The sequence below is a fragment of the Pavona decussata genome, unplaced genomic scaffold (assembly GCF_977016875.1).
Source record: "Pavona decussata unplaced genomic scaffold, jaPavDecu1.1 SCAFFOLD_229, whole genome shotgun sequence".
NCBI lineage: Eukaryota > Metazoa > Cnidaria > Anthozoa > Scleractinia > Agariciidae > Pavona > Pavona decussata.
The window spans coordinates 147,981-175,881 of NW_028145634.1; the positions used below are offsets into that span (position 1 = coordinate 147,981).

The following is a 27,901-nucleotide window of genomic DNA, read 5'->3' on the forward strand; positions in this document are numbered from 1 at the left end:
GATCATATCCTTAATTCTTGTGACCTCAGGGACATTTGATGCTGTTCACTAGGGCTTACAGGATTAACAGTATTCTGTTTTAATAGTATATTAAAATATGGTGTACGCGTTCATACCAAGAAAGGAACGTAGACGCCGATTTAGGAGGTACAACTTTGTTCGAAGCGAACTGTTTCGTGTAGATACGGCCAACAATGCCAACAATTGACGCAAATCAAACCTAAAATGCTGCAGGATTTTGAAAAAACACATTAACAACAAGCTTTCACGTTGAATTGTTGGAAATAGTGTCTAAATTCAAAATTTTAATTTGAAAACTAAAAATAACATTCAAGTGTGCTAAAAATTAGATGTGATTATCGTCTATTTTCGCTTTTAAATTTCTCGCGCGCTGCCATTTTGGATTTTGTGACGTCATACGGTTGCCGCTATTGACAGTGAACGGAAGTTCGTTTGTTTAAAGCAATAGAACAACCGTGTTACGTCATGAAATCCAGCAGAGCAACGCCCGGGGAATGCAACAGTGAAAATTGGCAATAATCAAATCCTGTTTTGTCCGACACAGAAATGTTATTTCCATGATTTCCAACAAAACGTTAAATTAGATTATATTTTCAACAATTTAACGATAATTTCTTTCAACAGTGGAGGTTTCCTTTAAAACCCTATAATAATCGATCAGGCCGTCAACAAAAGTTGCACCTTCTAAATGGGTCTTAAAAATGCCTAACTGCACCTTCTCATGATTTCACCGCTGACATAGTTCGCATGCTGAACGTCGCCTAAGAGTACAGTTGCTAATGTCCTCCTCCTACCCACTCCACCCCCGCACTATTTCAAAGCTGTGGTTTGCTCTCAAAAGTGACGACACCTTCATCTCCAACTGTACTGTAAGCAGGATTGGTGTACATCATTTCTCCCCCGGCATAGTTCACTGGTTCAACTCCATCAAATCCAAATCCTATGTAAGTAACCAAGACAGTAATACAGTTAGTTAGGCAACGTTCTTCATCCATCTTTTTGCCATACCGAACCACATTACAGACATTATGTTTTCATGCACTAATTTTCGACAATAAGATACAAACCAACAATTTTTTTAAGCAACATACTTTGAGGCTTGGGCTCTGCAGCCTTCCTTTTCATGTAAAACCACATGGCTGCAGCTCCTGCCACCACGCCCAGGACAGAAAACGCCACCGCGATACCAATGTTCCTGTTCCTCACAACTGAGTAAAAAAAAAACAAAAATATTCAGTGTTCGAAGATAAATATTTTAAGGTCTGACCCGCAATATAAAAGGGAACTTTGGCCTGGCCAAGCCGCCAGTCATTACATTACAGTCAAACATCGCAGAGTCTGTGCGGCAAGATAAATAGAATATTGACAAAACGAATTTAAAATTCGTATGCGTATTTGCCTCGTGAATAAAGCTATGGATTTACTAATATAACAATAGAGCTGAGAATGATGTATTATTCAGTCAATGACACAGGCATACTCGGAAAAAGGAAATCCGAGTGCTCCTATCAGGAGTCGAAATTCCGATTGCTTGTTCGGATGCTCTACAACTGAGCTACAAAAGACTCGTGGGAGCTAAGGCCATTAAACTACGTATAGAGTATAGAGAAAAGTGCTGCTACCTGTGGGGTTATTCTAGGCCCCAGACAAGTTATCGATTCATTTTGATTTTGTGGTTTGTTGGTTAGTTTTCGCTCTGTAACAATCCTAGTCAGGACTTGTATTTAGCTGTTTTGTAAACACCCTTTAGACCCCGGAGAATTGCTGACACTGCATCGCTTCGGGAAGGTACGCTTCAAGTTTTCTCCCAAAGCTTTTTTTTCTGTTTTTTCGTATCCAGCAGTGTTACATGCTCTTTTAACGCCGATGAGGCTGTATTTCGTATTGCTTTTCATGATCTTTGTATGTTGTCCTTAAAAACGCGCCACTGGGGTACGGCCAAAGTTGAGCAAAATAAACCAGATGCATTGTGCAACGTCTGCTATGTAGTGAGGTTGAAATACATACCTTTTTCCTTTTCTTTCTTCTCTTTTTCTCGCTTCATTGCTTCAGCTAAAGAAATAAGGAGACAGAAATCATCAACAGGTCATATTACCGTGAAATTACGAATATAAGGCCTAGTTTATACGTCGCGCTACAGTCGAATTTAATTCAGACGAATTTAATTCAAGGTCCCACAAGCAATTGAATTCGACGATAGTGCGACGTCTAAAACGGATTAAATTCGTCTGGTAAATTAAATTCGTCCTAGACGTTTTATCCGTCTTGGTAAGACGGATAAAATATCTATAACGCGTCTTCAGTTTAAACGTCGCACTAGCGTCGCGTCGAATAAAATGCATACATTTTCTTAATGTATTTCTAAATATTTTGGAGACACCTCTGACCAGAGACACTGCATTTGGGAAGAGAATTAAATTCGACCGTATTAGTTTCGACGCATAAAACCACGCCACGATTTATGTCGACGGAAAGACGAATTTAATGGAATTAAATTCGACTGTAGCGCGACGTATAAACTAGGCCTAAGCCCTTCTGAAAGTAAAGTCCCATCCACACTAATGCGTTTTCGTTTGAAAAACGCATGGTTTTTTATGCGTTTTCGCCTATCGTCCACACTAAAACGCCAATGAAAACCGAGACTTCCGAAAACGGTTTCAAAAGTGGACACGTTTGAAAACACTTCGTGGACAGGTGAAAACGGAGACGTTTGAAAACGGTGACGTAAAAAGCGTAACATGCCATCGGCTCCAGTCCAAAGCGGAGCATCTATCCAAGATGGGGGATGGTCTTGTGATGTTAACACATGACCAATCCCAGGTCCCAGTCGTTTTCATCGTTTTCGACCTTTTTAGTGTGGATAGGTGAAAACGATAGGAAAATGCTAGCGTGGAAGAACATATTTTGTTTCGTTTTCGCCGAGATGAAAGCGGACACTTTTGAAAACGCATTACTGTGGATGAGGCTACCCAAGCCATTCCTCAATCCCTAAAAAATTAATACGTTATAATGACAAAGTTAAGCACGCTAAAATCCCTCTGACAGCCCTTCCGAATATAAGCACATGGACTGTTAGGGGCAGCTGTTTCAAGCTGTTAACTTTGTGTTTTAAGAGGGAAATGTCATGGTGTTTTTGACCCGTTTTCTTAAAAATGGTGAAATAAGACCTTAACTTAGCTACAAAATAATTCTAGGACAACGAGGGGAAAGGAATCAACTCAGTTCTTGAAAGGAACATCTCTTGATCTGTTCTAGCGCATTTTGGAAACAAAAATGCGAGAACTTAAAAAAAAAATTAGCCTAACATTTTTCAATTTTCAATCCATTCCGGCCTACTCTGTCTCTGACTAGAGGTACTAATCGACAGTTTTGTGATAATTTACAACAAAACTACATTCTCCTCACTGTCCTCCATATCTTTCTTATTACTACTAATTGGGAGATTTTGTCTAAAAATCAAGCCATTTCATCTTTGGTGATTAATTTCTTTATCCTCCTGACTTAAATGTTTAATCAAGCAGCGACATTGTAAGGAGAAATTAGATGTTAGTCACCACTGGCGCTTCGGGTCAAGGCTAACAAAGGTTAAAACGCGCAATTCCGTCCAATAACGTATAACCAGGGGTTTGGGGTTTCAGGGCTCCGTGCCAACAGTACGGGACTCTAGGGCTCCATTTGGCCAGGAGGAACATTTTTGTCCTCAGGGCTCCAAGTAGACGAAGGCGTCGGGTCCCGGGCTCCACGGCAAAAAATTCGGGGCTCCGAAAATCCAAAGGCCTTTCATTTCCCCCTCCCCCCGTTCCTCCCTCCCACACCTTGGCACCCTGAATAATGAGCTCCAACAGGTGATCACCCAGAAATATGTCCCTGAAATAAACTTTTGACCGAATAAAAGTCATTTTTTTGTTTTCTGTATCGTTCAAGTAAAATTCAAATTAATAAATTACCTTCACGTCTTTGTACTTCTGCTGCCGTGGAATTTGTTTGGCATTTGTCACCTGTCAAAGTAAAACACACCAAGATCATAAAGACGTAAATTTACTGCCAAGACAGACCACGTTGGACTAACAAGAAACATTAGAGGTCTTTTTTAATGTTCTACGAATCTGAAGAACAAACACGAGCTTATGTTCACTTTCTAGATGCGAAGGGAAGGCTTTCAGCCTGTTATCGATGCCACGGAATGAAACCTGATTCGAACAACATAATCTCAAGCTGAAACTTCTAAACAGAAAGTTTTAAGTTACCAAAAGTTTCCCACATCTTGAGACAACTGATTGCTCTTACGTGGTTACGTTTTCATTCCCCTTAAGGGTACTTCCTGGGTTCGATAGGGTGAAAAAGTGAAAAAAACATTTTTTTCGACCAAATAGAATTTGGGGATTTTATCTAACATTTACTGAAAAAAAAAATTGAAAAATATTAAAAAAGCGCGAGATATTTAGGAAAACTTATTTCCATATAAAAGTAAATAAATAAAAAAGGTGTCATAATCTTCTTAGTGCGGGACGCCCCAGAGGAATGTTCGCGGCAAAACGCTTCATCCGGGAGCTCTTATATCAGAAATAAGCATATTTTGTTTACATCTCGCCTGCAGAAAATTTCTCACTTCGAATTTTATATTCTTCGCGCTTCCCACATGGAAAAGTCATCAAAAAATGAAAAGAGCCTGTGGATAATTAAGATCCCGGAAGAAGCCAGGGCCTAAGAAAAAGGGAAAGATAGGTTTCAGCGAAGATCGAAAACGTGATCTTGCAGAGAGCAACAAAAGCTCTTGGTTCGACCAAGAAACTCTAGTCGACGTTGAAGGTTCTGTCGAAGGTGATCACGAAGAACTGGAGCAGCGGCCTTCAAATTTATCCACTGTTATTGGATCAAGTACACAGAGGTCGATTGCCGTGCAAAAGTCCTGCAGGGTAACTTTGCAAGCGTCCTGTGAAAATATCAAGTATCATATTCTGCATCCTCTGGGCCGATTTCTTTCTTCTTCAGCGAGATAAAACCGAATAACGTTTTACTGCGCGTTTGTAATGAAACATTGGCATAAAATCAGCAGAATTAGACCGATGAAATAGAACTCGCCAGAAGCGCATGAGCCCACGTGTAATACTGGAGATATTATAAACGCGTTCTGTGTGGTCCTTTCTCTCGCTTTTTGCTCCGCTCCACGCTATCTTAAAGATTTCTTACGAAGAAATCACCATCGTACCTAAATAACAGTAAAAATGCGATTTTCTTTCATTATACATTTCCTTTGATACGAAATGAATAATCGCTTTAGCTTGAAGCGTAAATTACATTACACGCAATCAAAACGAACAATCTACCCAATAGATTTCATCTCTGATATCAGTGCACTCCTCAAACTCTCCGCTGACGCGCTTTCGGTTTCGTTAGCCTTGGTTTTCCCCGTTTTCCTGGTTGATTTTTACGTTTTACTTTCGCCACTTTCCCCATCTCGCTCGATCACAACAGCGGAGTCTAAAACGTGTCTGCAACGCGATACTTTTTTCCGCGAAATTCTGTGTTATTGTTGTTGACGCCATGGGGTCCTGTTGCTCGATTGGCTCGCCACGTAATGAGGTGTCATAATCTTCTGTGGAGGCTTGTTTTTCTTGCAAACCTTTATCGAGCGAAAACTCGCACTTGAATTTTGGCAGAGTATATCTAAATAACCGATCACAATTTCGAAAAAGCCTGACACCTTTTTGTTGATTGATGCCTTGTAAATAACACTGTGCAGCGATTTCGTTCTTCACGCGGCGTTCGATAATCGGTCGATTCGAGGTTCTACTGGTTCTTGGCACTTAAAAAAGGAAAAGATCGCTGAATTATATTTTTTATAGGAAACTACATTTATTACGCTTTATAATGATATATACGTAGTTTGTTGGAGGTTTATTAAAACTTGTGCGCGTACGAATGTTTTTCCAAAGGACACCCGCGAACCCAGGAAGTATCCTTAATTTCTTACAAAGTCTTACTTACTTTAATACATAAATATATAAATTGGCTAATGTATTCAAATTCTGTGTTATCATTACTTAAAAAGACAAATAAACTATTTGGATGAAATTAACTAGTATGTTAACATAACTGGTGAATATCCCTGCCTACTAGCTCCAATGCAAAATCGAAATGAAATCGATAAGGGGGTTAAATAAACAATAGCCTCCATTTGGCGCGAAAATATGCTCAGATATTTGTCCGCGGACATTATCTGTTCCGAGAAGCGAACAGTTTTCCGAGAGCGAAGCTCGAGGAAAACTGTGAGCTTCGAGGAGCAGATAATGTCCAACGACAAATATCTGAGCATATTTTCGCGCCAAATGGAGGCTATTGTGGTTATTATCCTTCAAATATTTTTCGCAACATGTACCAACGAGCTTGAGTATTTGAACATTTCGTTTAAGAACAGTTTACCGTCAAAAACGTTTAGAGCGTATGTTGTTTTCTGATACTGCTTTGTTTGTCTCTCCTTCTGTCACAAAAGCAAACCGTTCCCCCATCTTAATTTTAATTGTAAACAAGACGCGCCTTGCAGTTTTTGAAATGGAGGAATATCACTTGGGGAATATCATCGGATATTCCCCAGTTTTAGCTGGGGTATATTCGGTCACGTGAGGCGTTTAGACCAATCGCGCGCGAGCGAAAATATTTGATGGATTATAATAGTTTTTAAAGAAACTGTGGTGCTGCTTGGTAGGAGAGTGTAAACAAATATTAGGTTTTCTCGACCGTAAATTGGCCTCCGTAAATAGATTCGAGAGCTGCATGATCTCTCTTTACGGTGACCAAGTCAACTTATCAACTTGATGATAAAACCTAATTATCAAGAAAACACTGTTAAATACCTTCAAATCCCTTAAAACAGACACAAAAGCTAGTCTGCGTGTCTTTGTTGCAGTCGCACGTTCCCCTCTCGCAGCCGCAAACGTCAACTTGCTTGTTAACTAAAAAGAAAAACAAAAGTTGGAAAAATGGAGAAACAGCGGCTAAGCCTTGTCCACGCTTGAGATACAAAAACAACACAAGGATGCCCCCACTACTCTATACACACAAGCACAAGGCAGACATCACGCACGCGCAGTGCTGTTTAGTTCAGGACATTGTTCTTGTGCTATCGCACGCGAATAGCCCAGTAGTGTGCTTAGTGACCTGGCCTTTGACTGGAAGCGAGGCTGGTGGTGACCTTGTTTTGATACAAACTTTACTGTTTTTCGTATTTAAATGAAAACTAGTTAGCACAAGAACAGCAAGATATAAAAAGCAGTGAGATTTGTATCAAAACAAGGTCACCCCAGCCTCACTTCCAATCCAAGGCCTGGTCACCAAGTACACAACTGTAAAATTGGCTCTTCAAAAACACGATGTTTCTCTGGCTTGTAACTTGTGTTCACTACACAAGTGCGGTAAAAGCTTCAATAATCACAAGCAACCCAGAGTGCTTCATTTCACTTATTTCAAGCTGAGTTTCGGTGGATATCAATATTGCTAAAAATCAAAGACGCAACAAGAAGGAAAGTATTATTTAGCTCAGTAGAGTCAATACGTCACTTCGTTCGCTATGGATTCTGATTCACTTTGTCTCTTTCAATTTTCACGGTCCATTGGATGTCATCTAATTTTATTTTATTTTTAGAAATCTGACGAGAAAATAGCGTTCAGATAAACAACAACAACAAAAGAGATTATGTTCAATGTAACGTCCTCGTGAACGAGTCACTACCTGTAAAAACGGGGCGGGGGAGGGCAACAAAAAATAATCAAGAAATTACCTTATACCTATTGTTTTGAGACATTCCTGTTGTGATTACTTAAAATCTTTAAAATTAGAAGGAGATAATGGACTAGTCGCCAGTTCACAAAACAGAACTGCGATGCTCCCGTTTAAGCTCAAATTTACTGAACAGTAAAAGAAGTTCAAATAAAAATAGTGTACGCCTCGAACCCCGGTCATTTGCTTCGTATCTCCTATCCATATCCACTAGACCAACGAGGGCTAGTTGAGCAAATGGTCATTTTAAGTTTTTTGACATATTTCAGAGAGTTCGGCCATGACAACAAATGCCAGCTAACCGTTTTCAAATCAGTCCTTAGGCCCAAATAGTATAGATCAGTGCCAATCCCCAAAAACAGATGTTCCCTACCTAAATGGAACTCTATTGTCTCAGTTCTCTGCCTAATAAATGGGCTTCTGTTCTCGTCAAGGATTAAAAATACTACATTGTGTAAACACCATAAGGTGTCCGGCCTTGGTTTGGAGTATCCATTCTAGAAACAACCGTCGATTTAGATTCTCGAACAGTCCACGGTCTGCAGTAAAATACCTCAAGGGAAAGAAGCCCGGGGTGCTCTCAACTTAGCCAAAATTTCCGGCTCAAACGGTTGAAATACTGATGCAAGAGGATGGGAGACCAAGGAATCTGTTTTTAAACACTGATACTAACACGAGCTGTGGTATACGGTAGCTTGATAATGTGCTGATACTAAGCCTGAGGAACAAAAATATCTTACACTGATCACAGTTCTTGCCACTCCATCCAGGACAACAGTTACATCGATAATCATTAAGTTGGTCGGTACAAACTCCACCATGCTGACACGGTGAAGAGGCACAGTCATCAATATCTGGCGAAGAAAGAAGAACTTGTCATGAAACATGTAAATCATCGTAGTTTGTAATGATAACTCAATTTAATCGCTTGCCTCACGATTGTGTGCAATAGGTGTTGATTGCAACGTCTCGACCACTGTGTATCAGGAGTTAGCGATTAAAGGATTTCTATCCTCTTTGTTTCAACTAAACGCTGTTCCCTCTGGGGTCCGCTGTGGTACCGGTCGGCTATCACACTGTTTGATCATGGACATCCATCCTTCAGGAATTTCAATTCTTTTATCCCTAATGATGTTGTTTGGGTGAAGGCTTACGTGAACAGAACTTTGTGTGTCAAGTGGCAAGCGAGATATAAACTGTAAACTGATGCACTAGGATGTTCTCAAATCTCATTTTTAAATCCCGTTTTCGTCCCTATGAAGGAATTGGGACACTAGGGATGATTTCAACGGATTTTTGCCGCGTCGTGCTTCAGGCATGGCTGAAAAGGTGTTTTGGCTTGCTTTTCTCTTAGTAGTGGAAGCTAGTGGAAACCCGAACGACGCGAACTCGCCGAAATCGCTTCGAATTGGCTTGGGAAGCTGGTAAATGACAAAGAATACAAGAAGCAACAAGGTAAGTTGACTTTATTGACAAAACAATGTTAATTTCTACCATTTTATACAAATCCGTTGCATTCCCATACAAATCCTAGCAATTCAAACCATTGTGTATCTCTTATCTTGAGAGTGGGCTGCCTGTGGCCAGACGGGAGCAAGTCTTGGATGATTATGGGTGATTATGCAACAATGTGAATGTGAAGGGTACAATGAATGTTGTGCTGCTAGTACTATTGAGGCAAATGGTGGATCAGAAAACTGACGGACTGACTGACTGACTGACCGGATTGTAAAAGAAAGGTTTGAGTGTTTTAGAGGCGGTAGAATGATTTGTTTTTGCATGCGAGGCTCTCAAACCCGTGTAATAATTTAGCGCCTCAAATGACGATCTTAACGGATTTTCGTTATTTGCATTTTTCTTTGAAATAAAAAGATATTTCACCTGAAAAACTATACAGCTAGTTTAGTTATATCCTAGCCTATCTAACATTAAAATATGAAAGAAATTGAATTTTCCACCCTTGCCGCGATATGTTTGATTTTTACGGACAGCCGCTCGTAAACAAAGTTGAAGTTTCGATCAGACGACTGACTGACTGACTGACTGACTGACTGACTGACTGACTGACTGACTCACTGACTGACTGACTCACTGACTGACTGACTGACTGACTGACTGACTGACTGACTGACTGACTGACTGACTGAACTGCCCTGATTTCACTCACTTGTTCTACATTCAGGCCCTGTGGTTCCCTTGGGACAGACACATATGAAGCTGCCTAAAGTGTTGACGCACACCTGTCCTGCTCCACAAATGCCAAGTCCGGGGGTCTGACATTCGTTAAGGTCTGGAACAAACAACCAAACGCACAACAACTTGAGTAGGCATAAACTTAGCGACAATTAACTTTAGGTCATCAAACTTAAGGACAAAAATTTACAGCGCCTTTGCAATCAACCAAAGGTTGAAAGACATGCAGTACTTCAGTTTGCAAAATGTTAAATCACAGGCATTTTAGGGCAATGTATCACGAGTTGCCAAATGGTCATTGATACCATCATCAGTGCAAGTTACAACTTGCCAGTTGCATTGTTTCAAGGGAGTTTCGAACCATTTTCTTTGAAACTCGGCACACCGACTAAATTCACTTTCCATCCTCTTTCTACATGATTCAAAAATAACCTAATGAAAAGCCTATGTTTTGAGGATGCTGCTCTTTCGTGCATGCATTTAAACCCTCTCTTGATTTTTTCACTTTTTAAGCCCAGTATCCACAAGCAAATTCTCCTCACTGTATCCATATATTTCTTACGTTACTTGTTGGGAGAATTTGTTTAAACATCAAGAACTTCATCTTGAGTGATCATTTGCTTTCTTTTCATTACTTGTCTGATCGAGTGAATAAAAGTATGGAGAATACTGATGTTGGTCACTGTTGGGGTTCTAATAATTAATAACCAAACACTTTACATTTATAAGCCTCAAACAGGAACACACCTTGACCTTGCTCGCATCTGTCGCCAAAAAATCCTGGAAGGCATTTACAGGTGTAAGATCGCTCTCCATCGACACAAGTTCCGCCATTAAGGCTACGAAATGAGATTTAAAAAATTACAAATTTTAGAACAGAAACTAAACAAAAATGTGCCAACGTTTCGAATGAACTTGAGGTTCAACCCATTAGTCGAGTCTACTGTACCTCAAAAAAATGGAAGCAGCCGTGAAGTTGGCAATTTAAAGCTTAACGTCTTAAAGCTATTTTAATAGTGACTTAAAAATTTACTTACCATGAACCAGGGTCACAGTCATTGATACCTTCACAAGGAGGAAAATAAAAAGCAAAGATGGATTACTCCCACGTTAGATGTAGCCTTTGTAGCACAGCTGACGAGCGTGAGAAGCTTTACACAAACTGAGCTGAATGACGACTAACTAATGAGCAAGTTCACTTAGTTGGGGTTTAGTAATATTCTCACTGTCTAAACAACCACGAAATTAGCCTGCGCGCAACGCTGGCATGTTTGTAACGACTCGGTGTTTTAAGGTCAATGCCACCCGTGTCTCGTGGGACTTCATCTGCCTATTTAAGCAAACTATTCCTGCTCTTTGGTCCTTCTCGCCAAGTTACGCCGTTCTGGGATTTCAGAATGTTTTTTACCCACCCACCTCCCCTTCGGCGACGCATCCTACCTTTCCTCTCTCTGTCTTACGACCTCCTATCTTCTGTATCTTTGCAAAATCTCGCCTCCCATAACTTAATTCAGCAAAGGCAGTGAGTGGTTGTAATGACAGTGAAAATGGTGTAAGAGTCGTTTGGCGGAACAACCACTATTTACAAGCCAGCGAGAAAAATGGGGGAGTTGTAGAAAAAAAAAAGAGCCTTCCTTGAGCTCTGCTTTTTACATCTTTCTTTCCACCTGAGCAAAGGAAAATACCATTGGCTGAGCAAAGTGAGGAGGCAGAGGTCCACCTCTTGCTGTGAAAATTTCTTTTTTAAAACCCGGTACAATTCTCAAGCAAAATAAAACTAACAACGTTAAAGAAGAAGTAGAAGGAAAAGCACTTACGAAGCAGTGCACCAGAAAATTAATTCCTTAGAGCACAAACGATAACACGTTCCCATTCCTCACATTTGGTGGTTCTACTAAACAAAGTGTAGAACAACGAACTATTCCCAAATCTACTTATTCTTAATTAGCACGACTACTTTTTCTTTTCTCAAAACAGAAACCTAAAACTCAGTTCAAACAAACCTTATGCCCCTCAGAGTTTGTGACAAACAAACGGAACTGTATTCGGTAGGCTTAAGGTCTACGAAGACGACGTCATTGAGAATGCCACAAAACAATAGAATTTAATGAACAAACAATCGCTCTGTACGTGTGTTACGAATTTTGGTAATAAAACTTCTTGGCAGTCTTCTGCAAAACACAAACGTGAATGACCAAATCCAAAGTGTTTTTGGAGAACGACAATGCACGACGGTGAATTTTTCATTTTCTGTTTAAACTTAAACGCTGCTCCAATCAATTCAGTTCCAAGATAGTTCGCCCATATTGTATAAGTTGAACGAACTGGAATAATCGCGAAGAAGTTAACTAACGCAAAATCACATTTTCACGTAACGTTTTTGTTGGTGTTACCGTCGTGTATCTTCCCTATCTAGTCCACGGAGGCGCTCACTATTTATTTTACTCTTACAACGAGCCACTTGTTGGGGATAGTAATTTGAACTGGTTCTAAGGACGGTGCCTACTAATACCGAAGTATTTTTGTGTGGTTTATGACTATGCGGGGAAAGCAGATCTTAGCAAGGGCTATGGAAATCCAAAAAGAAAATTGGGGGTAACCACGCATTTTTAGAGATAATTAAGCAACAATTGTTCTAAACACAAAGCGTTTTTTCCTCCCAAATTGAAGCTTTATTATCTCTGAAAAATGCATGGTTGCCCCAAATTTTCTTTTTGGATACCAAGAGCACTTGCTAAGTTCCGCTTTCTCCGCATAGTTTCCACATAGTTTCAAACCGCGCAAAAATATCCTTGTATTAGTAGGCACCACCCATAGGAAACCCAAGTAGCTTGAGATGCGCAGAACGTATGCACAGTAACAAAAGTAGGCACCGTCAACTTACGTGTATCGCACTGCGCTCCAGTAAAATCGATTTTACATTTACACGCATATCCCCCAGGCAGGTTCAGACAAACTGCATTGGCGCCACAGGTGGAGTTTAGACACTCATTTATATCTAAGGGACAAAACATCAAGTTAGATTAACCTTTTAAACGTCAGTATCCATATTATCCTAGTAGTATGCGTGATACTTGTCATTAATGAACCTAGTGAAAGTACCAGACATGTTCTCACGGGGTTCGACAAACGTCAGCAACTCAGATGTTTGCACTGTCCCACACTGGTGGAGGCGCAGTGGTGTAGCGTTCAGGGATGATTGGAAGATGGGGGGAGGGGGGGGGGGGTCGGTGTTTCAAGGATAAGTTGTTCCCTTCATTCCCTTCATTACTGTGTTGTTTCTTTAGACAAGAAAACTTTGCTCCTCACTGTTTTTCTTCGCAAGGGGAACAAATGGGTACCGGCGACATACTGCTGGGGGTAACCCTGCGATAGACTAGCAACCCATTGGGGAAGGGGGGGGGGGGGCAATTGACCTAATTGTTTTATGTTACAGAAACCGGGTTAAGCCAGAAGATATGCCACAAAATTACGTAAATTGTGTTTATTCTAGTCGCCAAAGCATGAAAATAATATCGTTCAAAGAGATTAATTCTTCTGATTTTTTCCGGCCGTGTGGGCCACTTACGCTCGAGTGCGACTTTACCAACCTAACATTACACTGGTGTAGGCTGAACACTTCACCTTCATTACCACGTTTCCCATTCCATTTTTAAGAGAAGGTTGAGTACAGTGACGTTGTCAATTCACTGACATACTCACCTGTGCCACATCTTTCCCCAGTAAAACCTGGTTCACAGGTACACGTATAATTATCACCGACATCCGTGCAGTTACCGTTAAAACAAGGATTGGGATTCGCACACCATGACGAGTCTACAGGAGAAAGCACGTATAAACACAACAAATGAAACACATTATATCTTTATAAAATCCTTACGTGGAAACCTAAATGGTTGCCTATCATAATCTGACTTGATCTTTTCACTGACTTGATATTTTTGGCCTCGTATTTTCTCTCAGAAAACTAACCATAAACCAGCGGAAAAAAACAGGACAATGTTCTCTGACTAAATTGAAGACAACATGCAAAAATTTAGGCACTTTTGAGCAAAACGAAAAATCAGCCCAAAATCGGATATAATATAATAATAATGATGATGATGATGATGATGATGATGATGATGATGATGATGATGATCGAATATTTATACAGGATAACCCTTCAGTATAGAGTACTGTTATCAACGGGGTCCTGTTGACTAAAAATCAAAAAACTTACAAATAAGAATAACTAAAATATGTAAAAGCAAAATATGCACTAAGTTAGAACTACAGTAAAAATTTACAGATAATAATCGTCCAAGGCTTTCCTAAATAATACTCTAGGATTCATGAATTAAATATCGAGGCACCTAAAAATAAAACAACGGCGCGCAAAATCCAGTTTGACCTTGGGCAGTTTTGCTGCTTTCCCATTGTTTCTAGTGTTCAGAGCGTTCCGATTCAATCGTTGAAAATAGACGGTTAGACTTTCAGCCCTTCGATTATTTAAAAGCTCTGTGAAATGGTCGCAGGAACAGCTGAACTACAGAGAAGTTCCAAATGCTACTCACTTGACTGGCAGTAGATTCCTTTTAGACCAACAGGACACCTGCACTCATAACCATTGAGTTTATCAACACAGGTTGAGCCAGACTGACAGGAATTATTACGACAGTCATCAATATCTGATAAACACAAAAAAGATATCAACAAGAGGTTCATTCACTTTCATGGTCATGGTCTGACAATGTTTGAGGTGAAACTTTTGAGTGTGTGGATAAAAGTCTTCGTTTCCAGGACTAGTTTTCGCCACTGTGTCGTTCTCACAAAACCTCGTAGTAGGGAGCTTGAGCAATGACGACGGAGATGACAGTGAAAACGTCACTCTTAAAATGAATTCGCTTTTTTTGTTTTTGTTTTTGTTTTTTTTTTCAAACGTCATTACGATTATTGTAACTTACTTTATTGTCAAATGTAGCTGAATTTCCTAAGAGTTGAATTCTTGAAAACCGCACCCAAGTTTAGAAAGGGAAACAAAAACTTGTCGTCTACATCCTCCATAAAACGTCCCATCAGGAAATTTCACGTCCTAGTCGTGCAGTGACGGCGAAAAGATACTCAAGAAAGTAAAGCGTAATGCACGTGCATAGTTGTTGTTTGGGTTATTAAGCCTGTTGATTTTTTGACGTTCTCGTTCCCGTCGCCGTCGTGGTTGCTAAAGCTCCCTAATAAAAGGACGACGGCTCCCTCGTTTTCCCGCCAAAATGACTCTATTCACTCGCGCGCGCTCTCTGCCTATTGGACAAACTCGTATTCGTGCTCTTACTAGAATCTAAAAGTCTCTATTATGCTGCACAGGGTACCAATTCACCAGTTGATTGTGTGAATGAACCTTACAGGGAGTACTAATAACACGCGATCCTTCACCTGCAAAAGAGGCCGATAAAGTTGGGTTTTTGTGGCGATGAGTGCCGAGTTAACAAATTATCACGTGCAGTAAAAATTAAAAGTTAGTTTCAATTTATTCAAAAATACGTTATCCTGTAAACAGCGTCTTCTCTTCTCTGGATAGGAAGCTAAAGTTTTACCTTCACTTAGAGGGTAAAATTGTCAATTAATGGCTTTGTTGCCCTGACATTTCGACAGAATTCAAAATAATTTCAACGGCCTCTCCATGATAGACGTCCACCAAAACACAACTTTATGCGACTGTTAAAGGTGTGTTAGTAGTAACCACTGTAACGAAAGCTATTAAGCAACTTTCTTGAGCTGCAGGTCATAAATACATGTAATCAGTCTTTCTTATGCTGTAAGTTGACTTTTGAGTTGACATTGGAGAATTGACTTTTGTTGAGTTGACTTTTGAGAGTGTGGATGGGATTCGTACGTGATCATTAAAATGAAAAACAAATAATTACTTGCAGCGGGCAGTTTTCTTTCTTTCTTTCTTTCTTGCTTGCTTTTTCTCACATCGAAAGAAACAATTTATAACGATATCAGAGCCATCTTCGTTAGAAATTTAATTTTCTCCAGGGATAAACTGCACAGTCATTGGCAAGCTATTTGCAAGTACAATTCACACTATACTCAAACAAAGTTTAGAGATCTGAGCTAACAGGTTTCTTTACGTTTCTCAACTATCAGTTGGCCATTTTTCAAATTACAGGTAAGATTTTGACCGATTCTCAACTATCAGTTAACCCCATGCAGACAATCGATTTTATCCACCAAAATTTCGCGCACACCTTTTGCCAAAACAAGTAAAATACACCAAGAATGCCACACTTGTCAGCTAACAATCGCTGCTTTCAATTATGACAAAGTAAGGGGGAGCTTTATCAACAACAGTAAAACCATTTAAATAATTTACTTTACCTACTGAGCAGTTGACACCAGTATAACCTGCGGCACAGCCACACAGATAACTGGCATTATATGTCTGAACACACTGTCCCCCATGTTCACACGGGTTTGGAGAGCATTCATCAATGTCTGCAAAATGAAGAAGGGGAAATCGTCAATATTTAATTTGCAACTGCTTGGCTGTATCGGAACTCCAGAGAAATCATCTATTCATCTGTCAATATACTGGATAAAGACTGGTTTTCAAAGTAGTTACTCAGAGCTTAGAGCTCAAGCAGACAAAAATGTTGTAGTGGTGAGGGAGTTGGATATCAGATCTGAAGGTTGGTTGTTGAAGGCCTCGTTTCCACAGTCATGTTGTTTCCTCGTGGATAAGAAAATTTGCTCGCGTTGCCTCTTCGCACAGAAAAAAGGTAAAGAGAGTAAGAATGGGAATAAACTCACTCATGGGTACATTTATCATACGGTTCCAACAAAAACTGTGAGTCTAATGTGAGTTGACGAAACGGTCACACATTTAAATCACAGTTTGTGTGGGCCTCCTGTACATTTTTTTAATGCTTGTCTGGTCTTCAACAGAGAATTTGGGTCTTAGACAGGGATTTGAAAAAATGATGCATAGTTATTGCAAACCCATGCTGTACTACGATATTGGAAGACCATGACTTGTGATGAAGAGGACAGTGACGCCAAAGGTGAGATCGTACATGTAGCCCTAAGGAAAATGTAAAGGATGTGGATGAAACTGCAGTCGGACTGGCTGCTATTATTCACTTCTGAGGTCCTACAAAGTTTACTCGTTTGCAATTTGAAATCATTCGTGCATTACTTACGTTAAGTCGCGGTTAACCGAAAAAAGAACAAAAAACCGGTTAAAGATATAAGGGATATTACAAGGCGGCGCGAGGATATGAATTTTATTTTCGAGTGGTTAAGACAATATATTACGAACGAGCGCAGGGAGAGAGTAAAATATTGATTTTAACAAGAGAAAATAAAATTCATATCTTCAGCCATCCAGTCATTTTCTTTTTGTTATATAGACAATTCTTTCTTTTGCCATTTTTTACCGACTGTTTGCAAAAAACAACCGTGAAAAGTGGGAAAATACGCCACTTGGGTCCCGGATGTAGTTTCGTTTGAATTTACAAGTGGTGTATTTTCCAGTAAAACACTCGTGTCTGTATAATAAAAGGTTTTCTTGTGAAACTGTTAGTTTACTACCAAAATGTTTATGACGTACCAGTCTCACACTTAGCCCCAGTCCACCCTCTGTCACACTGGCATTTATGTGTTAAGAGCCCATCAATGCACGTCCCACGTTGACCACAGTAACCAAACTCTGCTTGTCCCTCCGGGGAAAAGATGTTATTCCTGGGATCACAGTAGTCAATGTCTAAAACACACAAAGAGATTTATTCTTCAACTCTGTCAGTACCACATGTATGACACAAGGACAAGCGCAAGTGCTAGCAGAAGCACAGGGTATGCACAATGTGCTGAGACGGAGCTGTTAGATAGTCATCCTAACTTCTTAGACACTGAGCAGTATTTCCCTGTTATATACTAAATGCATTATGCTGTACAAGATGATCCTACCGCACGAGTCTGTGGATGGAATCCTATAGGGTGTCAAATGAAAGCTGCATGTACTGAGTAGAACTTTCCTGCGATGTTGATTTATAAACTTTGCATGGGAAATTCACTTCACTTCTTATTGTGGAAATAGACTTCGCATTGTCATCGATCGTCCTATGCGTTCGGTTTTTTCGGCTGCAGCAGCCACGTACGTACCCGCTTTCAGGTCCGCCCTATATATAAATACAGTCAACTCTCTCGTAAGCGACCACCCTTGTGGCACGACAAAGTAGTCGCTTACGGGAAAGATCAACAAAATAAGCCTAATACTGGATTGATTAATAATTACATAAAAATAATACCTTATCAGCTAAAATTACGCAAATAGAAACTAATTTATTTGATTTTTTCACATGCAACAAGTTTCGGGAAAAGAACAGTAGAGCGTACAGTACTTGGCAATGTGTCTCATGTTATACTTGAACTCAGCAGTCCGGGGTAGCGTCATTAAAAATTGAACTTTTGTCACTTCTGAGAAATGATCTACTCACGATCATACGTGATTATGTTGGGTGGTCGCTTACCGGAAACAGAAAACAAAAGAATATGTCAATTTTCTGGCCTAAAAAGTGGTCGCGGTCCCTTAAGAAATTTGAGTGGCGGTCGCTTACGAGAGAGCTCTTGAAACAGTATTTAACTGAGAAACAAAAAACGGTTGTTTACCAAGTGGTCGCTTACGGGAGGTGGTCGCTTACGAGAAGTGGTCGCTATGAGACAGTTGACTGCATATAATATTTTTCTTTGAGGATTTCTGAAATAAATCTCACCATACCTCCAAAAGTCATCCAGTTATGAGCGAATTTTCGCATTTACCGAAATTTTTTTTCGAGACTTAAAAAGAAAACAAAATAATTTTTCTTCCTCTACCAGTGGTCAGGGCTCGAACACCAGATCGCGATGTTTTGACCGAGCGAAACGTGGAGGTCTGGGGCAGGTGACCGACATGAAAAATACAGAAAAACAGAAATGGGTATTACTAGACGCGTCGTCTTATATGCAACGGCTGTTGAACAAGAAAGGTGAAAAAAGTAAAGTTAACTTACCAACTTCACAGTACGCTCCAGTGAAGCCCGGGTTACACTTGCATTTGTATCGCAGATCAGGCTGCATCTGACAGGTGCCATTATTCATACAAGGATTTGACATACATGGAGTGATTTCACAGCTAGAGCCATTGAATCCACTTGGGCAAAGACAGCTTTGGTATCCTCTCTTGTTTACACATGTCCCGCTATTGTTACAGCCCTTTTGCGCACAGTAATCTATGGGACTCTCACAGTGACGACCTACAGTTTAAGAGATTTATAATAAGAAAATTATTACACTTTGGCATTGAGGCTAAACGTTATTATTATTAATTATTATTATTACTATTATTTTCTTTTGGGGGGGGGGGGTGGGCAATTTGAGTCTGAAAAAGTTCTTAAGATGTACTTAAGTCACTTGTTATAGTATTTCAATAAATGTATATATCATACATGTATGTATCTTTATTTACCCTCGGATTTTAGAGTAGCTTATGCAGCTAATATCTACGAGTATTTACCCACCCAACCATGAGAATATACGCACAAAAAAGACCAGACCACAACACCGGGAACTACGTCCCCTACTCTTTGCGACCAGTGAGTGGGTTCCTTAAAAAAATGGGTATTACTGTATGCAGACGTGACCAAGACATCTATCAAAGATGTGCCGTAATGTGGTGTCAAGTTGCTTGTGCTCTTTTGCGCGGCTTTCATACATACATGTACTATTTGGTCAAAGTAAAAATGTCCTAAACTGGCTCTCAGCCTGAATAATGTTCTTAGTATGTTCCTAAATTTTAGTTAATCTCAGCCTCAACGTTCTTAAAAATAGGTCCTTGTTAAAATAAAATTAATAAATAATTTAAAAAAGTGAAGTACGGTTGTAGCTGTCCTAAAGCCCCGGTTAAACGTTCAAACATTTTTCTTCTTTCTTCTTAGCCTAACTATAATTAAAACAACCTAGTAATATATTTTAACATTTACTGTAGCTCTGCCATTTTGGCCCCGCTCCCATGTATAACTGTTAAAAAACTTTGTTCCAATTACTTTAACTGAGAGAGCCCATTCCCTATAAGCCCGGTGACTTCCCTTGGGCTTCCTCGCAATTAGTGTTAAATAATAATAATAATAATTCATATTTGTACACTTTTTATGGCAAGAAAAAATAAACTGAACTGAAACTGAACTGCCACTGAAAGCTATGCAGGGAGTGATCAGGCATGAGGTCAGCCAATTCAATTTTAGCGTGGAGTATTATACATGCCCAGAATAGGAAAACTCTTTTTTTGTTTGTTTGTTTTGTTTCTGTTATTCCGCCTGAATAGCGTAATGGAAAAAAAAGGCTCTAAAATTGTAAGTCTTTAAAGCATTGGTATAAGCTGTACAAGCATTATCAATTTTTGTGTAAGCAAGGACTTGACCGTTTGAAATAGTGACAATTGCCCGTATTACAAATGTTCCTCTGTCGGCAGGTTTTTTACGCTTGTGATACGAAAACCAATTGAACAGAAATGTGGACGACCTACAGCAAACAAGTCAAAACCAGAAATGAACAACGCCTGAGGCCACGACAACTAACACGTAACAGAAAAACAAACCGGCTTGGAAAGCCTTATTACATTATTACTTTAGTACGAGCAGGTATGAAGGAAAAGGACGATCTTAAAACACGCAGCATATGTAGAGTACCATGAATGCTTTTTAGACTTGACACTCTCCTCCTATTTTATTCCCCTCCACGTTCGTTGACTCCAACGACTCGCAAAATTCTGAAACTGCAATGACAGTAAACTGAGCGAAACAGCAGCTACAAACTAATGCACTCACCTGCAAAACCAAGACTACAGTCGCACGTGTAATTGGCGATCTGATCCACACATGTTGCATTGTTAAGGCACACAGCTGATACGCAATCGTCAGTATTGTTACTGCATAATGGTCCTTCAAAACCTTTGGTACAGTTGCATGTATATTGGGCAATGCCGTCAACACACGAGGCTCCATTTTGACATTGATGGCCTGAATAAAGGTCCATGTAAATGCTTTAATGCTTTAATAGGGATACTCCTAAAACAGTGTACACTATACTAGGAGATTATTATGTACAGTATATAATGAGAGGATTGCACTAAGTTTCTTGTAATTATCCATGTCTATTTGAATCTGTGTTTCTGTTGTGCGAGCTTTTGTCTGTTGTGTTAGTTTGTGCCATCTTGCCAACCTGTAACTTACTAATCTAATACTTAGAAAAAATTGGTTGCCTGGCTCCACTGGTCTCCATGGTTCTTCCAGGCAGCTGGTCAGTACTCTAATTATTTATTTTTAATTTCAATTAACTATTTAAATTATTTTTACTGTGAAAATTGTCGTACGGCAAGAGGACAAATAAAGGTAGTTGTGTTGTTGTTGTTGTTGTTGTTGTTGTTGTTGACGTTCTTTCAAATTCCGTTACTATTAAAATTTAACGCAAATGCAGAAAAAAGTCAGAAATTGTTTTCGATGTGGAATAATCAAATGACTATCTGAAAATGTACCAATCAAAATATATGCCTGCAGAAAAAGTGGGCATTATTTTTAAAATAGATAAAAGGGCCTGTACTGTATCAAATTGGGTTATGTCAAAGGTTTTAGTAGAACATGCAACCCCATACAAACACATCATATCCTACATGTATATGTGTATGTCCCTGTAGGGAGAAGAATATGTAATTGATTTTTAGACACTAATCTAACTGAATATGAACTCAAAAACTATGATTTTATGTTGCAGAGATGTTGCTAAGAGTCGGGTTTAACTGGTGGATTTCACCATCTAAAGAGATCTTACCACTGACTGAGATTTCAACAGAACACAAATACATGTACTTGACGCTAATAATTATTTTAGAGCCAGATAGGTTTAACAATTGGCCGGTCGGGGATTTTCTTAGCTACATCGCTGCGTATCACAACATTGGTTTGAAAAAAAACTAAAGCCCCATTCACACCAACAAAACATGTTTAATTAAACCAGGTTTAACAAAATGAAAACTGGTAACAGAAAGCTGAACCATCGGCTTTGACATAGGATTTAACTAAGCTTTAACTTATGCTTTCATTTGTACTAAATCTGTAGTCGACAAAAATCCCAAAGCAGCTTTTATAAAGAAAACAATTTTAAACTGTGTTTAACTAAACAGCTTTGAAACGTGCTTAAGCCTTGGTGTGAATGGGGCATATGTTAACCAGAGACAGAAAAGTCCTTTAGTGGCATTGTTAATGTATTTTTATGACCTTAAACGTAGTCAAAATGTATTGTGCTTTGATTTTCAAATGAACTCACTCTGACAGTCATCAATATTCTCATCACACAGCCTCCCTGCATATCCATTGTGGCAGATACAAGTGAAGTTGTTGACGTCATCTTGGCAGACCCCCTGGTTGCATAGCGATGGTGACGTACAATCGTTGATGTTAGTTTCACAATCTTTGCCCGTGAAACCCACAGGACATGAGCACTAATTAAGAGACAAAGAAAGAATTTCAACTACAGGATGTTTGCTTGTGTTGCAGAGACCATTGTTTTCGGTTCAACTTTTCTTTCAAACAGGGACTAGCACAATAAAAGGGATAGCTCCTCCCACTATTGTTACACACAGTCACCTCTTAACGTTACATTAGGGTTTTTTGGATAGGATTGAAATAAAAATTATTATCAAAAAGTGTCAAAAATGGTTTTGAAAGAAACACAGACGTTTCGGGTATACAAACCTTCTTCAGTGTGGAGAAAACCGTTGAAATACGCAACTGGAAACACGCGCGCATATGAATAGTAGCGCGCGCATGCATTAAGAGTTACAATTCAAATATAGCTAAAATTGACGTTAAGTCCATCCGGCTGAACAGTCCCAAGTTGGAAAATCAACCTCATTTCACGCTGTTTTCGCTGGAGGTTCGTCCCATTGCATAACTGCATACCCCGCACCGGGATATCTGAAATACTGTGACTGGTGGAGTTGAAATGTTGGGCCACAGGGATGATGGACATAGTGAGCAAGTAGGAAGTAAGCGTTGTGGAATCGGTATTTCAAAAAACAAACAAAAAACAAATGTGTCTTGAAAAAATAACGTAAGCCGTTAAAAGAATATTTTGGACAACATATATTGTAATTGAGCCGCAAAAACAAGTTGGCAAATCTCAAGCTTTATTCACGAGGTAAATACACATACATGTACGAATTTTAAATTTATTCTGCAAACATTCTATTGAATCTTGCCGCACGGACTCTGCGATGTTCACAGCTGAGTGTCTACAATGAAATGACTGGCGACTTGGCCAGGGCAAGATTCCCTTTATAGTGCGGGTCCGTGTTTAAAATGTACAACATCACTAAGTGATCACAACACAAGGAAACTGCCACTGTAAGGATGCTATGTTAGCTAGCAAGGAATGGTAATTACAGTAACATGGTGAGACCCAGTAGTATACAGCAGCTCTCGTAAGCTTGCCATTGTTTTAATTGTGTAGCAGCTCCTATTGTTCTGTTTGTTCTATTGTTTTCTAGAAGGATTGCAAGCCAATCACGTGCGACCTTATGAGAGCTCCTACATCGCCCCCACAGGCACCTGTCAGAGCCCGAGACCAATGTCAAGTTACGCTGTTTAACTTTGTAAAACAAAAATTAACTCAGAGAAGCACAGAAAATTGTGATTACTGAAAATTAGTCCTGGAATGTTTATCGTTCTTTGACCAATCAGAGGCAAAATCAAACCACACAAAAAACTTTAAACCACGAAAATAATTATTACTGTTACAGCTTGCAGTTTTCTCATCTCATACCCTCATTGATTTTCTTTCCCAACATAATAAGCACCCCAGAATATTCGATTGTCCATGGTTTTCTTAGCTTCACTGGAAGTACAAAATGAAGAATTATTTTCTCCAATGGCAACTCTAAACTTCTTGACCTTGTCAAAAATTCTCTTTCAAGATGGAAGTGTTGTTCAACTTCGTAATTACCCTGAAACAGTGCTACATGTATCTGTACACTAGAACAAGTACCGGCTACTTCAGATCTTACTCAAAGCCCTGCAGACCTCCCAAAGAAAAGCTTTCAAACTTATTAAAACAAACTATTCAAACTATTTTAGGCATAAAATTCACTTTAAAAACGTTAGTCTGACATGTCAGCCGTCTCACAGGGGGCGTGGGGGGAGGAGATGGCTGACATTTCAGACTATAAAAACGTTTGCATATTAATTAATTTTTGGGGGCCTTACATTGTAGTCCTGATGCAAATCATGACAAGCTCCTCCATTCTTACAAGGATTAGTTGAACACTCGTTTGTTGCATTGTCACAAGTCCTGCCAAGATAACCTGCGGCACAACTGCACCGGAAGTTATTCACTTCATCGTGACAGGTCCCTACATGAAGAAGCGGATAAAAAATAACAATGTATCAAAAGGCCTATAATAGGTGGTTTCCAAACACTCCCTGGAGTTTCCAAAAGACAACGGTATGGCGGCCATGTTGGATGACAAAAGGTTCTGTCATCCAACATGGCTGCCACACCATTGTCTTTAGGATCTCTAGGGATTGGTTGCAAACCACCTATTAATCATTGTAGAAATTTGGCTTAAAAGACCTTGACTGATGACCTTTGTAAAGTTTAGAGAGCGGGTTAACATGACCAGAAATCCTTAAAAAAAACTTCTCATCTGCAATGCACGCTGTACTTATTAAATTTGGAGCAGAATGTCTGAGGCAGCGTGTATATCCTAGAAGTTAGGTGTAGATTTTAAAAGGCCTTTGATACTTTAAAAATTCTTATACATTTGTAGTAAACTGCATGTAACTTTAAGGACGGTGCCTACTATTGTTACTGCCCATACGTTCTGCGCATCTCGTGATACTCGGGTTTCCTATGGGTGGTGCCTGCTAATAGAGGGATATTTTTGCGTGCTTCAAAACTATGAGGAGAAAGCAGAACTTAGCAAGTGCTCTTGGTAGCCAAAAAGAAAATTGGGAGTAACCATGCATTTTTCAGAGATAATTAATCTTCAATTTGGAAGAAAATGCCATACATTGCTTTGTATTTTACTGCTTTTTAGAATAATTGCTGCTTAATTATCTCTAAAAAATGCGTGGTTACCCCCAATTTTCTTTTTGGATTTCCTTAGCCCTTGCTAAGATCTGCTTTTCCCGCATAGTCATAAACCGCGCAAAATACTTCGGTATTAGTAGGCACCGTCCTCAAATTGGTAGTGGAAAGTGCACTGCACTTACTGTACATGCAGACAGGGTCTATTCTAGATTGTACGGTGCAATGGCCTCTGCAGAATTTAGCGGGCCTGCTAATGTCTACTAATGTTACTTTTATAATAAAATCTTCTCACATACAACTTTAAATTTCATGGTAAGTTACACTAGTAGTAGATTGAACTTGGCAGATTAATACCGATTAAATTAAATTTGTCATGGATCTATTTCTGGTTTGACTAAAACTATAACTACATTTTCAAAAAGCTATCAATGACAAATATGTCAATCTTCTCTCTGTACATATAATCTTCTTGTGCAAACTTTATATCAGCATCAATATATGAATTTCTAATTGCAGGGATCCTACATGCAGCATTCTAGAATAAACTATATAGGATAAAATGTTTTCAGACCAAATTTGAAAGAGTAACAAGCCATAGGATTACCCCCATTGCTGCATGCACTTGGTGTGCAGTCATTTATATTAGTTGAACAATTGACGCCACTGAATCCTTGAAGACAACTGCAACTGTAACCATTAACTTGGTCAATGCAGGTTCCATTGTTCTCACATGGCGCTGCTTGGCAGTCGTCAATGTCTACTTCGCAGTCACGGCCCGTGAATCCTGCTACACACGCACACTGATAATTATTTATCATATCCTGATAGAAGAAAGGACATCTCAGATTAAACTTTAATCAGTTACATGCAATGCAACTTAATACTTGGATAATAAATTCTTTTTTTGTAAACAAAAAAATATTAATTAGTATACTCATAGTATTAGTTAGTAAGACCTTAAGGTTGGACGTACATGTAATTGCCAGCTACTGATTTTTAACAATGAAGATGTTTTCCTGGAATAATATCATTTAATCATGGATCGTTATTGTTCCATGCTAGAGAAGTATGAATAATTATACTAGTTACCAAACAGTATCAAGTACAGCATCACCTTAATTACATTCAGGGTCTCCAAGCTTGACCTCGCACTTTCACTTTAAGCTTATGACACTGGCCACAGGAATAACAGCATTAAACGTACGTATCATGTGTGTAAATCCGCCATATAGCGCGCAATTTACACGCAAATTACATAACACACGAGTAAAAAAATTATGCTAATGCATGTAAATAATTACATGCAAATTCTACACAGTGCGTGTAATATTTGCACACAGTGTTTCTTGTAAAAGAGAAGGAAGCAGACACTGTTGTACATCAGTTACTCGCGGTGATTTGCAGCCTCGATCGCCACTGATAAGTGAAAAATACATGTACATGCAAACTGCGCGTAATGGACAAAACGATTTCTCTCTAGTCAAATTACACGCAGACTGCGTATAATTCAAGGTGCGGGTAATAATTCGTGTAAATTTTTGCATATCATATGTAATGGCGCATAAATCTGCCATATTGCACACATTTTACGTGCATGTGGGTCTGTACTGCTATTCCTGTGGCCAGTACTGTATTATCATCAGGGGTGAGTTGCATAAAATTTAACGTCGGGCAACTGCTAACGCCAGACCTTCAGCCCAATCAAATTCAGTATTATAACGTCTGACAATAACATTTACGCCTGCCGTTAAGTTTTATGAAACTCGTCCCAGGACACACAGAGGGGGAAACACCAAGGCAAGCATTGATTTTTGATAGTTGCCGGTACCATAAGATTGCTAACTGGACTAACTCTGAATGGAGGGAGAACATGCTAAGAAAACAGTTTTTACTGTCTTATTAATAAAACATGATTCTTCTGTTTCATTAAGTCTTCTAAGCTGTCAACCAACTGAGCACAGGTCTATAAGATCAGATGGATTTAATATTAATTTTTTTAATAATTTTTTCTTTTCCTTTTGACATACCTTGCATGTTGCTCCATTTCTGCACTTATCCTGTTTACATTCATCAATGTCTGAAATTGAAAAATGTGAAGTTCACCTGATCAGACTCAGGATTAAGTGCACATACTGTTGTTGCCCTTAAACTAACACCTTGTTTTAATTTCTGTGGGTTTAGAATTTACTAAATCATGCAAAATTGGCAAGCTACAGTAAAACTATTTAAATTGGCAAGTTAAACTTTCGCAGTATTATTTCTTTGTTGACACCCTGATAAAACTATCAGTCCCAAAAACATTGCCTGTCAATCAAGGCCTACAACTACAGCGATTATGACCACTCACAATGCTAGCAACTAGGTAAACTTGGAGATTAAAAAATTAATAACTCACAACAGTATACTGCACCTTTCATGCACAATATACTTTACCTGTTTGGCAGTTTGCTCCTTCAAACCCAGCAGGGCAGGCACAAGTATAGTACGTCCTGAAGTTTACACAGGTCCCATTATTTTGACAAGGGTTTGTGGCACAAAGGTTGATTTCTGAAAACAAAAGCACGTCATTACTCCAGAATGTTATTTAATATTAATAGTAATATTATTAGCAACTTTTGGGACTTGTGAAGGCAGATGTGAGGATAGGAACACTAACTGCCATTGAAAACAGCCAGATGTGACAAAGTATCTGGCACAATGAATGTCTTATGTATGCATACAAATTATGCATTTTACTAATAATGATGATGATGATGATGATGATGATGATGATGATGATGATGATGATGATGATGATGATGATGATGATGA

General features: G+C 39.2%; 1 protein-coding gene across 1 annotated transcript in view; it reads right to left on the minus strand.

Annotated features, from left to right (window-relative positions):
- Positions 1 to 52: 52 nt before the first annotated feature.
- LOC146458733 (uncharacterized) overlaps positions 53 to 27,901 on the minus strand; it is a 43,694-nt gene continuing 15,845 nt past the window's right edge. Inside the window, exons 9-29 of the mRNA XM_085090378.1 lie at positions 27,524 to 27,637; positions 27,118 to 27,167; positions 25,695 to 25,911; positions 24,265 to 24,410; positions 22,328 to 22,502; positions 20,833 to 21,024; positions 19,021 to 19,263; positions 17,583 to 17,735; positions 16,352 to 16,468; positions 14,548 to 14,661; positions 13,694 to 13,807; positions 12,876 to 12,989; positions 11,029 to 11,056; positions 10,739 to 10,830; positions 9,966 to 10,088; positions 8,539 to 8,652; positions 6,876 to 6,974; positions 3,969 to 4,019; positions 2,029 to 2,073; positions 1,113 to 1,229; positions 53 to 961 (exon numbers count right to left, since the gene is read on the minus strand). Coding sequence (XP_084946504.1) covers positions 837 to 961; positions 1,113 to 1,229; positions 2,029 to 2,073; positions 3,969 to 4,019; positions 6,876 to 6,974; positions 8,539 to 8,652; positions 9,966 to 10,088; positions 10,739 to 10,830; positions 11,029 to 11,056; positions 12,876 to 12,989; positions 13,694 to 13,807; positions 14,548 to 14,661; positions 16,352 to 16,468; positions 17,583 to 17,735; positions 19,021 to 19,263; positions 20,833 to 21,024; positions 22,328 to 22,502; positions 24,265 to 24,410; positions 25,695 to 25,911; positions 27,118 to 27,167; positions 27,524 to 27,637 — 2,543 coding nt within the window. The 3' untranslated portion in view covers positions 53 to 836. The remainder of the gene's footprint in view (positions 962 to 1,112; positions 1,230 to 2,028; positions 2,074 to 3,968; positions 4,020 to 6,875; positions 6,975 to 8,538; positions 8,653 to 9,965; positions 10,089 to 10,738; positions 10,831 to 11,028; positions 11,057 to 12,875; positions 12,990 to 13,693; positions 13,808 to 14,547; positions 14,662 to 16,351; positions 16,469 to 17,582; positions 17,736 to 19,020; positions 19,264 to 20,832; positions 21,025 to 22,327; positions 22,503 to 24,264; positions 24,411 to 25,694; positions 25,912 to 27,117; positions 27,168 to 27,523; positions 27,638 to 27,901) is intronic.